General features: G+C 38.0%; 1 protein-coding gene across 4 annotated transcripts in view; it reads right to left on the bottom strand.

The window, feature by feature from the left end:
* Positions 1 to 14,519, bottom strand: part of NR1H4 (nuclear receptor subfamily 1 group H member 4) — a 38,089-nt gene extending 23,570 nt beyond the window's left edge. The window contains exons 1-3 of one of the 4 annotated variants that reach the window (XM_057425511.1): positions 14,347 to 14,518; positions 11,480 to 11,573; positions 9,187 to 9,321 (exon numbers count right to left, since the gene is read on the bottom strand). In XM_057425511.1, the coding sequence (XP_057281494.1) occupies positions 9,187 to 9,271 (85 nt within the window). In that variant the 5' untranslated portion in view covers positions 9,272 to 9,321; positions 11,480 to 11,573; positions 14,347 to 14,518. Of the gene's footprint in view, positions 1 to 3,708; positions 4,095 to 9,186; positions 9,322 to 11,479; positions 11,574 to 14,346 lie in introns of those variants that run through there. The other 3 variants (XM_057425523.1, XM_057425515.1, XM_057425532.1) reach the window with 3 other exon arrangements.
* Between the last annotated feature and the right edge of the window lie 2,923 nt (positions 14,520 to 17,442).

Raw genomic sequence — 17,442 nt, 5'->3', positions numbered from 1 at the left:
CTAATCATACAAATGCTCACTTCACAAGAAAAAGCAATCCACACCACAGAGAAGCTAGAAACCCAAATTAGGTCTTGCAGCAGAATGAAAGAAATCCAAACAAAAGCCAAAACTTTATGGTAGCAGTGGAAGTTAGGTCAAGACGCAAACATCATATAAGTTTTATTTAATTCTGAATGAATACACCACGACAGAGAAAAAATGGACTAAAGAAAGACAACAAGAGTTAGGCTTAATTGGAAGACTAACATAAAAGAAACCTTCAAGAAGAGCCTGAAAGTGAAAAGTGAAGGACCAGGGAAGGTATTCCTAATACAAATGGTGAAATACCACCACCTCACCATCCAGCCTCCAGTGGCCACCCAGCCAGCCTCTGCAGCCTGGTCCTTAGCCCCTAAAGGCCTGTGCCACTCAGTGAAGGTGTGTGTTTTTCATATGAAGCACCTCTATAAGCCAGCACTATTCACCACTAAGACGACAACAAACCTGGCAATGGTACAAGATACAGCAACCTTTCCTGTTGAGATTGACACAGTACCTTAACTTTGCCTACTAAATATCAGGTTTAAAAATACAAATAAGTGTTGGGTTGTTTTTTTTTTTCTGTATTACAAGTACAACCACATCTAGCAGGCCCTGGATGGTGTAATTATAGTTAAGCCTATGCAAAATAGCTGAAAAGAGTTATTTAAAAGTTATTTGCAAACTACTTCATATTTTCTGTTGGAAAAAGCCACATTCTTCTGTTTCATGAAAACACTGACACAATTCCTTCGTTAGTTCCAAGAAGAGAATAGAAGAAAAACAGTACATATTTCCAGGAAGATGCTGACTCCCACTTATATTGGAGTCAACAGCAGTATTTACAAGGAAATCATAGACTAATGTTCAGGGGTGACCATTAACAGTGCTTCAGAAGCACTCCAAAAACATTTTTGCTGACATAAAACGGGTTCCCTGGCAAGTCTCCTTCCCTTCTGAGGAATCAGAAACAATGAAGAAATGCTAACAGTTAAGAGGGAACATCTATCTGTAATGACAATAATAAATAGAATCTATAGTGGGGAACTCTTCACTCTCTTTTATCTCATTAAATTAGCGGTAGAAGGGAACCTTTTCATTTCATCTACTTTTTCCACTTTCAAGGTCTTATGCTTTTGCTCTGCAGCCTTCTCCCTTCCTACTTCACTGTGCTGCAGTGAATCTGGGGATTCCATGGAAGAGCCTGGAGGGGAAGTTGCAGCTTCCTGCATCAAATAAAAACAGTAATCGATGCCTGACAGCTGCAGCAATAGCAAAACATGTAAAGGGTGAGGACAGCAATGATTTGATGCTGACCATTATTGATCGGTATAGGTTTAATAATCAGATGGTCTTCTTCAGTTGTATTTACTGTTTCTTGAGACTTCTGCTGGTTAAGACTGGTTAAGGTACTTCAGGTGCAGGAACTGGAGCTAACTGTGAAATACATAATCATTATTATACAAATTATTCAGTCTCTTTTTAAAGGAATCTGTTTACCATGGAGACTTAAGTAGCCATTTTGCTAGTTAGTAATTACTTAGTTGGTTGAGTTTGCTAAAGAAAAGTGGGACAATCCCAAAATGAAAGGAAGGAAACTGTTTTTAACTTCATGCCATCCACAGGAAATTCAACAAAAGCTCTATACAAGTTTCTGAACTGCTTGGGCCTCTGAAAGAGCAAGAAGAGAAGGCAACAACTCCTTCCACAGCAAAAAAAATAATCTCAGGGTTTGTTAAAAAACTCAGGACTGCTAAAGAGCTGCAGCACATCCTGGGTGTTGATTTAATCTACTGTGGATCCATTGGGGCTACTGATATTTTAGAAAAATCTTGTCAATCATTAATCATCTATCTGTTTCTGGAGGAAAGAAAACATCTGAGTCTTAATGCATGAAATTAAATATGGGGAAAGAAAAAACAACCAACCTTCTTTTTCCTTCTGTGTCAGGCACATAGTTAAATAATTCAGCTGAATTAAGTCCATGCTTGGAGCAGTGGAAAGGAAAAGGAGCAGGCAGGGTCAAGAGAAACTGAAAACATGGTCTTGTGTTATGTAAGACAGGTTTACAGGTAAAAATGTGGGAAGTGCTCAGATGCTAGGGCTTGGTAGGTATCTGTATTTCATCCTTAGAAATCCGTTAACTTGGGCTGACTCAGTGAAGCACATTGCTCTACCCAGAGCAGATAAAACACAGTTTTAAATTTATTTTTGTAATTTCTTTTTCCACAAAATTGTCAATGAGTCTAGAATTAAACATTGGTCTGCTCCAAAGCATTAGTGACCTAAATTACTAAAACAAATTGTTTAAAACTGAGGATCTGTTCCATAAAGTTGATTTTAAAACTAAACTCTTCCAGGTGTTTTAGTTGCAATGTCCTTTCGCTGTGAAATATTATCTTAAAAAAATGAAACATATGATGAGGTGGAAAGAGAAACTAAATGTTCTGAAATTGCTGGGACAAAGTCTTTCTATGACTTGATCCAAAAAGTGTGGTCTGAGCTCTGCTACTCAGCCCTCTGCATTCACAAGGCTTCCAACTAAAGCTGAAGGTGTTCTGCTTTCAGGGGCACAGTGTGCATATTTCTGCCCTGCATGACAGTTAAAAACCACATTGATTTGTGAAATTATGCTTTGCAAAGTACATGTGAGTCTAGACCAAATAGTTTCTTATCTCAAAAGAAAACTAATCTTATCTTGCCAACCGGAATGTACATATGCTTTTACCCAGATGTGTAGTAGAAGTCTGAGATGGGCTGGTTTCACAGCACTGTAATGCATGAGCCAGCTCAATGAAATCAAAGGAGTTGCAGCAGTATAAGGAATGAAAGTGAAATCAGAAATAAGCTGGAATACAAAATATTTTTGTGTTTGTGTGCTCTTAACTCTTTTGAAACATCTGGGTTTCTTTTTCTTTTTTTTTTTGAAGTATACTTTTTTATTTTTAATGAAAGACAACTTAAGCATGCCCAGGTGTGATGCTACTTACACCTGTAGCTCTTTAAGATTGTTTTGTAAATAAATATTTTTCAATGAAAAACATTTTACAGAAATCTGGAAAGCTTCCTAATATCAAAGTGAAACCTTCATGTGGATATGGTCATCATTTTCAAATATTTTGCCCACAATAGCACTTGCAACTGAAACTCAGAGTTTTGCTTTTGTTCCTTTAAATTCTACACAGAATATTTTATGTAAGACTTGAAAAAGTATTTGACACAGGCTTAACCACTTGTGGAGATTAAAGCTAATTTTCTTTGTAAGAACTAAAGAAAGCATTTTCAGTTTGTGAAATTATACTGAGGTTAAGTGCAGATTGAAGGTGCTTTTATTCACACTATTACAGCAATTGCAATGAAATCACATATTAATGTAAAATATATTGTTCCACTAATATAAAGAAAATTGAAAAGGAAAAAAAAAATCTAATCAAGTTTAAAATATAAACCTCTGGCTCCCTGTAGGTTATTAATAAAGGAACCCAAAGAAATAAACACAAGATTCAGGATTCAGTAATTTGGAAAGTATAGCATAACCATTTATGAAATCCTGGTTTTATTCCAATCAAATTATTCACAGATCTTTAAAGATCACTTGGTTTAGACAAACTTCTAGCATCCCATTTCAAGGAATAATGCAAGAATAGATGGCAGACCTGCCCAAGAGAGAACACAACAATATCCTACCTTAAGCTGTCTTCAGTCTGACCATTTCTTGAAGAAAAATACTCTCCTTAAGGCACCCACTCCTCCTTTCCCTCTTTTTTTCTCCCCCGCCCCAAAACCGACATATAAATAGAACTTCTTAAGTCCAGTTTGTCTGTATTCTGTTGACTCCTTTACGGTGAGAACTTTCTTTAAGATTAGCGAAGGAGTGACACAGGCCAGAGGTTATATAGTTTACTGATTAACTTCATTACAGAGAAACTTGTTTAGATATGCCTGAAACAATACATATGTCTGCTCCCAGTGTGGATTTAACAGGATAAAATTTGATTGATTCCCATTCAAGAGGATGCCTCCAAGTAGCCCAGCCATTATAATTTTGTACCTATTGTGGTTTATTTACAACAAAATCTTTATCAGCAAATATTTAGTAATGCCATGTGATTCTGTGCAATAGATTAACTACTTCAATATCACAAGAAGCATGTTTTAGCTGACAGGATTAACAGTTGTGTTTAAGCACAGAAATGTATTCTCAGAAAAAGACCAAAGTTCTCAGGCTATACTAGACACATCTGTATAACAAGATAAAAGAGTGCCAGAGGTTTGTCCTTGCCCCAAGGCCAAATGTCACAGATCGATTCTCATCTGTGTAGATTAGAGGTAATTCTTAACTCTAGAATGGGCAAGATACATCTGCACTATGTAATCTTTGTTGCTGACCTCTTTAAGGCCCGTGTACCCTCCCTGTAGCTCTCAGATATTACTAATATACGGCATTGCAATTCAAAGCATCGGTAACATTGTAAGGGCTGGGTTGGATGCCACCACAGCACTGCTGGGACAGCATGAAGTCAGAAGATACAAATCCTGCTGAGATAGGGTTAAAGAGCAGTGTAGGTTAAAAGGACCCAAACCTACTGTATTCTTGTCCATGTCATCTTTTTGGGAACAGTCCCTGAGTAAGCCTATATCTTAAAGACACCTACCAAAACAGAGCCCCAGAGCAATATAAGAATTGAATAGTGCCAAGATGGACAATAAAGTTGTTGTGCCTTTCAGTCTTCAGTTTCTTTCATTTAGCACTGTGAATGAGCCCACTAAGACTCAGCATCAGGTTTGTGACCAGATGTCTAACAGTCACTCCTGGAAAAAAAATAGGCAGAGAACCAAGCCTCAGACCACAAGATTCCCTTCATTTCATGAAACAGTTTCCTTTCCAGGCTAAGATCCTCAAATGCATTTTGGTTTTGCCTTCCTCAGTGGTGCAGCCATCACCCTCAGAGCCCCATTCATCTGCATTCCCTCTTGCAGAAACATAGAACAATTTGGGTTAGAAGGAACCTTAAATATCATCTGATTCAACCCCCATTGCTATGGGCAGGGGTACCTTCTACTAGAGGAAATTGCTCAAAGCCCCATCCAACCTGACCTTCTTGTTATTTTTTTTTCTTTAGACTGCTGCTCTGTTTGGTTTGGCTCTCTTCATAATTATTATACGTACAGCGTTTTCTATTTTAATTTGTGTTAGTTTGTTTCATTTTGATTTGGGGGCTTGTTACAGGCCTAATTATCTTCTCTGCAGGGATGAAGCCAGATGTTGCATCATCTGCCAGATAGTGCTAATGATAAGTAGTTATTTAATATGATCTTGAAGCTGTTTAATCAGTTTGGACACTTGATCTTACTACCTTTCTGAAAGAAGAGACTTTGAAGCTCATTTTAGGCACTGTTCTATGCCTAAAACAATTTTCAATGGCATTTTATTATTCTTACATTGTCAAATACGTAAGGCAAGTTTAGATGTAGCACTTTGTTTTCCCTTCTGTTACGTGTCATTTTTTGTTTATTCTTCCTTGTCACTTTCAACACAGCTGTCACCCAAAAACCTTCTTTCACAGCTAGGGACTTGTACAATGAAGGTAGTATTTCTTGTCTTGTTATATTCTGGTGTCACTTAAGAAGAAAACATTGTCAGGCCGCGAAAAATACTTAAAATAGGTCTTTATTCAAATTAAACATATAACAGTAGTGACCTATCTTTTCAGACTCTCAGAAATAATTCCATGTTTGAGAGCTGAAGTTTCGTACTTAATATTGTGCATATTAATAATCCCTCTACAAGCTTCTTTCACAGAAAAGAGAATGGGGCTATTACTTTAAAGGACTGCTACTTACTTATCATATAAATGACAGACAGATGCCATATATACTTCAGATAGCACACAAATATATAAGCTTACCCTCCACATTTGAAATATGAACAAGACATTTTGGTGTCTGAAGCTTAATTCAGTCCCTTATAAAAAAGGGCAAGTGATAACCATTAGAAGAAATAAGATAATGGACATAGAGGTATTTAACATGTGCTGGCCCCAATATGAAAAATTTGCAAAGGCAATTGAAAGATATAATCAAATATCTTTTTGCAAGTCTTGCTATCCCAGCTGAATTGCCAAGCCTTAGAGCAAAGTTTGTCAGCATCAACACCGTGCTCTGCTAATGCACCTCAGCATCTTCTGGGTCACAGCTTGTGGCCAGCCAATTTGGAGCAAAGCGGAGGAGCTCACATCAGTCTACGTCTATCATGGTAGAAGTATCCACAGGATAAACTAAATTAATGCCTCTACAGTGAGCTACAAAGCTTCCAAAGATTTTGAAGGAGACCAGGATTTCAATTCTAAATTGTATGGGTTCAAAAATGCAGATTGGTAGGTGTGTAACTTCCTCTTAGCTCAGGATATGAAACTGGATCAGTCTTCACATAGCTACCCTCATTCAGCTCATTGAGGCTTGTAAAATAAAAGCAGGGTTTAACTGAGGAAGAGAAGTATCTTAACAGGACAGATCTTATGCACCTCCAGGATTTCTTGTCATCAAATCTCACTTTCCCTCACTGAGAAAACAAGAGATGCAAGGAAGAAAAGGTTGATCTTCCATGCAGATGCTATAAAGGATGTATCATTTCATGTATCCAGTTCTGGCCACCTCATCAAAAAGAAGTTTTCTGTAAAGAGATCTAGGATGTTTCTAAATCACCTGAGTAGGGAAGTAGGAAAATAGAAGCTGCTTTCCAGAAAGACAGGGTGGAAGGGAAAGACCCTCACTTCTGCTAGGATTAAGATTCTTCTTCATTTGCATTTTAAGCCCTTTTTGAAGGTTCACAAAATTACAGAAGGGAAAAACTACAGTTAAAACACACCAACTCCAAAGACATGAAGAGGTACCTTTACCTTAGATTTATACTGCTAAAATAGCAACATACAATTTGCAACTACTGAAAGATAGAAAACCTTTTTTTTTCCTCTAAGGTCTGAAACCTGACGCAAATAGAAATCTCAAGGGTGAATACACAGAAGAACCCTGGAATTACCATGGTGATGAGGCTTACAGCACAAGAAACTTACAATTGACATTTCTTCTGAGAGATCTGGACCTGATGCTAATGTTTGGAGATGCACTCAGATTTGTTTTTGAAGTTCTAGGAACACTCTCCCTGTAGGCTGAATGAAGCATAATGAAAAGATATCTCCAAGGCTTTTTGCAGAATATGAGTATGCATCTTTGAAAAAAGAAGACTGTTTTGTATAAAGGCTGGTGTTTGTAAGCCAGCAATTTCTCACTTGTATTGCATCAGAGCTGTAATATGTGCAAAGTCCTGGGAGAAATGTATATTCTAAGGGTCATGTAAAAGAAAAGCTTTCTTCCTGTTTCCTTGGGTTCAAAGTCTCTACCTGCCAAAACTGAATGTCAAAAGATGCAAGTAGTGTACAAAACTGAGGCAAAACCATTTCCTACAAGCATTCTGAAGAAATAGTCATAATTTCACAATGAGTAACTTCCTCTGTGTAATCAGTTGCATATTATTTCTGATGTTTTCCTGCTATAAAAGCAAAAGACACCAAATTTGTAAAGAGTTTGCTTCTGAGACTTGAGTGACATCCTGCAAAACAGGACCCAGTGACTATACAAAACAGAAGTCAGCTTAAGTGAAACACAGCGGAGTTCTAAGCCTCTTTCATAGTGGGTCCCCTGGTTCAACCCCTTAATGCGTTATTTCTGTTACAGAAGCGTCAATTTGAATTAAATCTCTATGTGCTAAACTCTGAACACCTATAATGGGAGACACAATCCCTTTTCTGAAGGCCTCACAGTTTCTGAGTAAGATTTCAGCGTGAAGGGGAAGTATTTTACATTTACATGTTTCCTTGAATTTTGAAGCTACTTGATCATTACTCTTCAAAAAATAAGATAATTAATGAAAAAGTAGACATTAGGGGAAAAACCTCCTTGACAAAAATCTAGAAGAGTTCAGTTATGCAGCAATTTCAAGGGCATGATTGGATATAAATTTTGGCACCCTAGATTTAATAATCATTTTCTTCTTATATATAATGGCCTGAGGTTGGATTTAACAGCAAGGAAACATTTTAGCTATTTACATGTTTTTTTGACAACTGCAAAAACATTTCTCCCACCAAAACCATTTAGGGGAAAAAAAAAAACAAACCAACAAACCAATAACACAGTAATGCAATGGGGTTTGCTTATCATTAGTGATAGTGTTTCAGTTCAGCTATATGGGGCTAGGACACTAGAAGTGGTCTGATTTGGTTGCTCCCAACTTCTAAGAGCTCTGCAGCAAGAGTGGCAGTGCGTGTCAGAGACCCTCCATACCCAAGCCACTATTTTTGTTTCAAAACAATGAAACTGAAATGTTTTCTATTTTTCCAGCACTCAAAAAGACAGAATTCTGATCTTATTTTGACTGGGAACTCCCAAAGTATTGCAGTTTTCAGGGGGATGTCTGTATTGTGTGTGAGGCCCTGAAGGTATCATGTTTCTCAATGAAGGTCCCCCTCTGTTGCCAAAAGAAAGGCTAGAAAATTATTTGGGTTTTTTTTCCTTAGAAGTACATATATTCCCCATACTTATAAAATATTGATCAAGAATTTTTCATTCATTAACAAATCCATGCTTAGCCTTGAAAAATTCAATGAAACTGGAGCAAGGACAATTTTCCAGCCTTCATTATAAGTTTTCTTGTGCATTGAAGTTAATAGAATAAGTTCTTAATAGTCTCAATCAGACAATGGTTTTAATTTAGGTTAAATTTGCAGAATATGGCTATGCATATACATTGCAGTATAATTTTATTACAAGTTAACTGAAAATATATCTGTTCAGCTTGATGTAAATGAATAACACGAAGATAGCATCCAGCCTACATACAAAGGTCTGTCCTTGCTGAATGGTTTCGGGTATTGGAATAGCATTGCAAAACCAACCTACAAGGTCTATTATAAGCAGTGACAACAGCAGTAGTGTGCAGGATTGTGTTAACACCACAGACCCTTTGTTATTCCTTCCATAAGTATTGAAGATTCAAGAAGGTTGGCACATGTCAACCACACATACTTGACTTGAGGTTTCAGTGCGTTTTCTTCTAGGTTTCTGAGTAGTGGATAGCTTGTTATTTTAACCAATTCAGTGACTTACCAAACAAATGAGGACCTTCAGCAATAGCAAATCCATCAGCAGTGGCTAGCTGGTGATGTCCTATTAAATTCATTTCAGATCCCATTTATCCTTCAGGATGATTATACTAATTAAGAAACAGGTTGAAAGGAGACCCTGAAAGATATAAAGAAAAAAGAATATTTAAAACGAGATAAATAATTTTCATGTACCTATTGTATGGAAGTGTTAAGGAGGTCGTTTCAATATTTGCTGGAATAAACATTGGCTTTAACCCTTAAATAAAATGCCGTGTCTACTTTGCTTGTTTTCTTGCTGTGGTATATTTTATTTTCCATCCTTCTGCTGTTCATTCAAAACTGACAGTTTATGCTCAACCTTATCCAAATATTCGGACTGAAGCACTAGCCTGACCTGCTAAGGGCATAGTCCCCCTTTCAGAAAATACCAGTTGTTTGCACTATATTTTGAATGCCCTTTCTGAAAAAGTGTAAGCTTATGGTTAGGTCAGAAGAATCATGCCAAGAAACTTGAGTTTAATTTCCAGAGACTGGCTCTTTATCTTTCCTTCTGTAATTACTGTTTGAACAAGATAAATAGTGGCAAGAAAAGAAAGCAAAGCCTTGGTCTAATAACCACCCAATCCCACTCACTCCTTTTATGGTCTCAAGCAACCGTGTAACTCTTGAGGAGGATGGGAGATGCTTGTGTCCTCTCATTAGTGTAGTTCCCTAGCCCATCAGATGGAGCAGCTTCCATTGCCTGAGGCTGACATTGGCACTGTACCCAGGTCGTCTTCTTCCCACTTGGCTGTTAAATAAGAGGCAAAAGACCTGCTAATGTTATATCTACAGCATCACTCCATCCAAGACGAAGGTGTGCATGGGGCTCCCTTGCCCACACCTGACTCATGTAGGTGGGATAGGGTAACTCAAGACTGCATTGAGGCAGGACCATCAGCAACAGGAGAACATACAGGTCCAGAAAGGAAACAGCTCAAGGGTTTATGCAGACACCAAGAGGATTCTGTACAAAGTTGAGAGTTAATCTGGTTTGATTTGTTTAAGTCTTGATTATTTATTCACTTTTATTCCCAGTGGGACTGGTTCTGGGACTGTGTTTGCACTCACTGAAGGTGTTTGAGAGTCTGCTTCCCAGTGAGGGCTCAGCATGTTTCTCAAGCAGAAATGAAGTCATCTGACAAAAACGTGAATGCAGCAGGAGGCCCCAGTGCTGAGCAGACTGGGAAGCATCTTGTAAGAGTGGCAAGCGCACTGTGTAATTATATTCAGACTTGTCTGTAAGGATTAAGTTATTTCTTAACATAAACAAAGGACCTCTAATTAGACAGATGCATTTTAAATGTCTGCCCACAGATAATTTAAACAGTTTACTCAGAAATGTCAAAAGCTACTTGTATCACAGACCAGATAGGGTTCTTGCGGTAAATAACATGTAAACACAGTTGCAAATCTAGCAGAGAAACATAGTTTTGCAAGAGCAAAAGTCTCCATATATCTTGGGGTGTGGGTTGGCAACCAGCCCAGCCACCCCAGTAGGCCCACATCTACTCTCCAAGCTCTTCAATAGCTTTCTTACAGCCCATGGGATTTCCTTGCAGGATTAACTCTCCCTGCAGCCAGAATTGAAGTTTATGTTCCATCATTACTAGCATTTCTCATGTTTCCTCCTCAGGCCCTGTATGAGAAGCTAACACTGCCAACAGCTAACATGTCAGCTTTGGGACTGTGAATTTCTGTAGGTTCATACAAAGCCTAGAACTTATTTTCCTAGGGAATATTGTTATAACAAAATGCTTTAAAGGTTGTCCCAAGATGACATCCATTTTAAAGTATTTTGTTAGACTGTCAATATACAGTCAGACTTTCAATGCATAGCTTCTTAGTTTGTAGGATATATCCTACATCTGTCAAGCCTGTGGTGCAAATAAAGGAGAAAACAAGAAACTGTATTTTTAAATGCTAATAAAGTGTGGGTGTTTTTACAGCCTTTGAAATGTCTATAAATGTCTTTCTTGTTTCTTTGAGGCTATTCCATATTATAGCATGTCATTAGATAATGTCACTCTTTAACCTCAAGATAGACATCTTAGAATCTTTGTACTTTACAAGCACACAGAAGAAACCCCTGGTGCTATTAATACTGCCTTGTTTACAGTGAAAAACCAGAGTATGTATTTATCATAACCTTCCAGTATGATAGGACATTACACATTCTGTGACTCTACCCCTCCTGCAACATTAATTTTGATCTTGATGGAGTCAAACATTCAGGATTATTTTACAGTTCCCACCTTTTTTAATACTTCATTTTCTTTAATATATTCAGCTGATGTAGACCATTTATTGGATTTCATGGAAGAAATGAATTCTATCTTCTGGGGATTTCTGCAAAGCACAAAACATGATCACCATTAAAAAGGCTAGAAATATATTTTCTATTACATGTAGCTTTTCTACTGTAAACATACCTGGACATCAAACTCTTCATTAAGTTCAAATTGACATTTTGCTTTGATTTGTCTCCGAATCCAGCCTGCTGTGAGCCATCTATCCTACATTAGGTTTATTCAATTAATTTATCCAATTAATTTTACCAGTATTTAAAAGCAGCAGCTACTGATTTCCAGCTTTCAGACCTACACCAGGTACACAATATAGAGCATTTAAGCACCACTTATTCCACACACTGTTCAGTCCTGGGAAATAGGTCACCATGAGTCATTGTCACAAGGCATCACAGACCCAGGGGTAGACTCTACTTTCAAAGATTCAGTTCCACAACACACATCCCATCGTCAGCACCTTCTCAGCCTAATCCTCCCAGTTAAACAACTGTGGTCCCAGCTGGCTGCAACTCCCATGAAGCAGAAGCATTGCTCTGGCCAGTGGGATAGTCACACCCAGCAGACATACACAGGCACCCAAATTGGTAGCAACATGGCCAGATAACGAAGGGTGCCATGTGCAGCACCTGTGCACAGAACCTCTTGGAAGAAGTATTCCTTACAAAGTTACAGGGTCCGAGGCATTTTTTTTTTGGCTGGTAACATGAAATTATGTAATCTTGCTTGCAGACTAAGTTAACCTACATGAGCTGGGACCAGTAACCCCACTCTCAATTCAGGTATCTTTACCCACCAATATCACATGATAGTGGAATGCTTCTTGATATTCACACACCTTTGGTATGACTAAACATTCATAGGTATTTCTACCTCATGCTTGCTTCCTTATATGAAGTGTACCTTTTATCTACTGCTATCAATATGAATCTAGACTACCTTAGACAACTTGGCTGATACTCCATCCCGAGGTGTAACAAAAAGATGTATCAGATAGGTAAAAAACTGAAATAAAGGCAATAGGTGCACAAGAAATCAATATCGTTCTCCAAAATAAGATCCCCTCTTGAGAAATTAAAAGGCATGGGATAAGTTACATAGCTTTTTTCCCCAAAACAATTATTTAGTTAATTTGTTAATAAACTTATTTTCTCCACCACATTTTGAGAATATTTTCACAGGCTGAAAATATTCAGCAAAATAAAATAGAGATTAACATGTATTGCTGGAGATTTTTTCACCAGTTTTGTAGTAAGAGCTCTGACTTACATACTTTATTATTAAATGTGTCCTTTAACATACTTCAGTCAATCAATGCATGCATTCTATGTTTAACTAAGAAAATTGAGAGGTACAGTATATATGCGGCTTGTACTTTCATCATATGTACATGCATGCATGCATATTTATTCAGCTTTCTTACGGGATATATGTCCATGGGAGAATACAAATATACATGTGTACACAATGCATATGGGTGTACGTTTCAGATTTTTTGTGGACTTCTATCAGTGGACTACCTCTGACCCAGTTATAGTTAATAGCGAAGCTTCCCCTGTCTTCTGTCTGAGCACAGCCAAACCTCTAAATCGTATAATTAAAGTTAAAATTAACTGAAATACAAAATCATTGTAGCCCCAGAATTTCAGATAAAATAAAAATGTTTGATCATCAGAAAAGCTCCATGATATTTTAATTGCATTTACATTCAGAAGAATAACCAAATCTATTTTAATTACTCAGTGAAGGAAGATGTATCAAAACACTGGCAAAATTATTCACAAATATTAAGGCGGTACATTTCCCTCCTTCTGCCCCATAATATCATCCTATTCTTTACACATCTCACTGCCAACTGCTCAAAGAGAAATTTCAGTAACATCATCAATCTATCTATGGCCTGATCCAAACACTATTAACATCAATGGCAAGATTTCCATCTAGTTCACAGGCTTTTGATCTGGCCTCAGAGCCTTTTTATAGAATATTTAATGCAGTGCCTCACTTATCTGAGAGACTTTTTTATTTGCTCGTTTGTTTGTTTTAAAGTATATCAAAGCGACATGAAAGCATTAGGAAGATTTGTGCTCCTTGTTTCTAGCCATTTGCTGCCAGATCAGTCTGGCATGCACGGCACCACGGGCAGCTACACAGCAGCTGATGCAAAATACAAGCAACAAAACGAGCAAGTTTGAGAACCAGAGGCAGGACTGGTGCTGTGTTTGTTTAAAATTTACTGGTTTAGATTTTCTATGACATTTAAAGTCAGAGCACAAAGAGACAGGAAAAAATACAGGATATTTTTACAGCTCAATTCTGAAATGCAAATAAATATCTTTAAGTCAGTCAAAGTAAAACTGAAAATTCTACCAGAAGTCTCAATGGCAATTCTCTCATTAATCGTATTTACAACAGCTTCTGTTCCTAAAAGTACAAAAAAAAAGTAACAAACCAGTACAATTTTAAAGCTGATGCACATAATTAACTAGATCATGCTATTGCAGCAAAGACTCAGTATCAAAGTTACACTTTCTTTACCAGCGATACACAGAAACCAGCTTCCTAAAATTCCAGCACTGTCAGTATTTTTCATGACTTCAAGATTTTTTCCCAAGGGGAATTCCTACTGTTGCACTAGTTTTGTAGATTAAATGGTTTCTTATATTATTCTTCCTCAATAAAATATTAGCATTAAAAATGTTTTGAGTTTTTTTTCTTGTAAAACATTCGTTAACATTCACTAATAGTTCAGGTCAGAAAATTTCTTTTATGCTACCCAACAGCAAGAGCTATCAGTTTAAGGAATTATTACTTACTGTTCTTTTCTGGTAGACTGTGGATAGCAGGATGTAAGACAGCTCTGCACTCAGTTCAGTATCCTAATGATTCTCACAGAGGAAATTTTTGTTTTGGTTTGTTTTTCTTTCTTTTTTAGGTTTAGCAGAAGCCTGTAGTGATAACACAATGAATCAAAGCTTGGGCTCTTTGGCTCAGTGCCCTAATGGACAAAGATTACTCATTAACAATTCTTTCTTTGCGAAACTCTCTAAACACAGGCTGTATTAAAACATTGTGAATCCCAGCTTGTCCATCAGCACAGAAGCTTGAGATGCCCATTAATACTCTGGCTGAGCGCAGGGGGGAAGTTGGCTCAGATAGTGAGGTGACAGTACCTTCTTGCTGACTGTAACACTTTTCTTGCACATGTACACTTTTATGACACTCAGCCTCCTTGTCTTTCCTACCCGAGGAGCACAGATGTCATTCCAAGACATATATTTGACTTTTAAGTATTTCTGTTATTTACACGTCTTAGGGGAACTGAGCATTACATTGAATACTGAAGAAGCAGAATAGGCTACAGATTAGCGCATCACAGGGTTTTGGGTACATTAAAGTTCAGTTTCTGGCTCTGCCATACTCTAGCAAACAGCATCATTTTGATTTGAGCTCATCCCATAAAGATTTAGGCATGAACTGAAGCCTTTAACTTTAAACCTTGTAGACCTGCGAACCTTTTATACACAAGGGAAAGAAGCTGGTGCCTGTAGATGGTGACTCACATGCTGGGTGGGCTGCTCTGCATCTGAAAATGCAGATCTCTTGCCACTGACAGAAAGGGGACCTTGAACCACTACATCCCCACTTACCCTGTATTTTCAAGTAAAGGGCAATGAATCCAGGCTGTTCTGTTTCAACAGTCCACCTACACAGTGAGGGCAATAACTACCTGGTTTGCATTGCTAAATGTTTCCAGTGGGGATGAGTTGATGAGGCAAATTTCAGCCAGAGGGGCAGTTAGCAGCATCACTCATGGTAAGCAGGTTCATGCCTGCCCCATGGTATATGCTCTCCATCCTTCTCTATGTATTTGCACTGTCTGATCAAGAGTGAATACACAGAGACACAAGCCGTACCTTCTACTCCAGAAAAGACAGACATTGGACAACCACAGTCCTCTCTAGGAGAAAGGTCACAGCTGCTGGCCCTGAAATTACCAAGAATAAAATTAATTTGCTTTCCCCCAGTTTAAGAGAAAAAGCAAACAAATAAACAGAAAAGTATATTCATCCTCAAGCTTATACAAAGGAAACAAACTCCAACCTTCTCTTCAAAATGGGATTAATAAAGGGTCTTTCATGTGTTCTATCCCTTGAAAATTCACATGATAACCAGCCAAACACACATGGTATGACAGGTTTCTGAAGAGATCAGTGGGAAAAAGATGCCATAAGGCTATCTGGACACCAGCATTCCCAAGGCGGTACTGTTTTCAGGGATTTATGCCTACAGTTCATTCCATCAGGCACTGGCTATGTAAGTACATTTAAGAGAAAGGCTCCTTCAGTCTTCATTTCTGACTCTCTGAAAGCCATCACTATTGTAAGCACTGAGATTTCTGGTTTACAAATCCATGTTTAGCAAAATAGACAAAATAATTTCAAATATGAGAATTTTTCCAAGATAACCCTACCCTACACATGGTCTCCACAAGTCCAAGCCAACATCCCATCTGTCACTTTCCAATAAATGTCCATTCCAGTGGTGCCAAGGAAATATATGCCAAAAAAGGAGACAAAACCCTCTCTCCTTGGTCGCCCCGAGGCCAGTGATGGGATTTATCCCTTACCAGGTGAAGAAGTGGAGGCCAAGCCAAGAAGTCCAACAAATGCCATATCATTTCTCATGGAGTTTTCCATCTCTTGACTTGTTCTGAAAAACTTACATCTCTTTTTCAGCTTTCAGCCTCCTGCAGCATTGGTCCTGGGCAGTTGGTGGCGCAGAGAAATTGCTGTTTAGAAGTCCCTGGAGACCAACCTTCAATTAAGTCTCTTCTCCAAAAAGCATTTTCCTCTGTGTGGATGCTGTTTGCCAGACAGCAAAGAGCTCCCCACAAAGCAAACTGAATTTAATATCCCTATTCACTATTGAATTTGTTGCATTAAAATATTTTTGCCACTTGCCTTTATTTTTGTAAGGAAAGGAAAGTGGTGCTTTGGTGGTCCACCAATCAATATTTTCAAGACATTATTGGAAAAAGCAAAGAAAGGATACACAAGATCAAAGGAGGGGATGTTGCCTGTAGCAACAACATGTGGCATTACTCCTTCAAGCCAGGTGTTCATGTTTTATTGAGGTTGATATATAAGTGAAGATTGAACAGGAAGGAATTAAAGCAAATCAAATCAATCTTCTGCAGTGTTACAAAAGACGACCTACACATCATCAAGGGAGAGAAGAGGACAGAGAAGTGTCAAATCCAGTTACTTATAAATAGTGCACCTTTTATAAAGGCAGCATTGCATGATGTAAAATTTCAGAAAATTGACATCCTAAAACTTCTCTGGACAGTGCTAACATTACTTCTGTAACTGATAAATAGCATGTGTCCTAAAATACATCCATGCCATCATCATGCAAATACATGATCTACTACAGAAATAGGAACATACATCTATCTATCTATGAATCATTTAGGGCTAGCAATCTTTCTGCCTTGAAAATAAAGGCTTTTCTCCTGCTTCATAAACTCCAAACTCCCAGAACGAATTGGAGGTGGTGCTGTATCTCTTGTTTGCTCCTCCTCCTGACATCCTGCCTTTTCTCCATTGAAATAATTGTCATCCCACACTTGCATTAAGGTAGCTCCATGACCTCAGCCATGTAAAGGCAAGACAAATCCTGGCAACAAAATAGCTTGTCATCAAAAGCGTGCGTGGGGAAATCTAACACAGAAAGAGATGGGGGAAAAGGAAGAAAAGGTAAGTTGGGCATTCATCTTCAGCATTAGGGTAAAGAACACCCCATGAATGCTTCACATTAAAAAAAAATTAAATAACGTACACAAATGACCGCTGCCTTCTCCTTTTTGCATAGGAGAATCTCATCAACAGCTGTACATCTTTCTGCCT

This window comes from Pezoporus wallicus, unplaced genomic scaffold (assembly GCF_028554395.1).
Source record: "Pezoporus wallicus isolate ANWC-B61680 ecotype Strahan unplaced genomic scaffold, APGP_CSIRO_Pwel_v1 scaffold_3294, whole genome shotgun sequence".
Classification (NCBI taxonomy): Eukaryota; Metazoa; Chordata; class Aves; order Psittaciformes; family Psittacidae; genus Pezoporus; species Pezoporus wallicus.
Note: the sequence above shows the minus strand (reverse complement) of the source record. Positions and strands in the feature narration are given on the sequence as shown.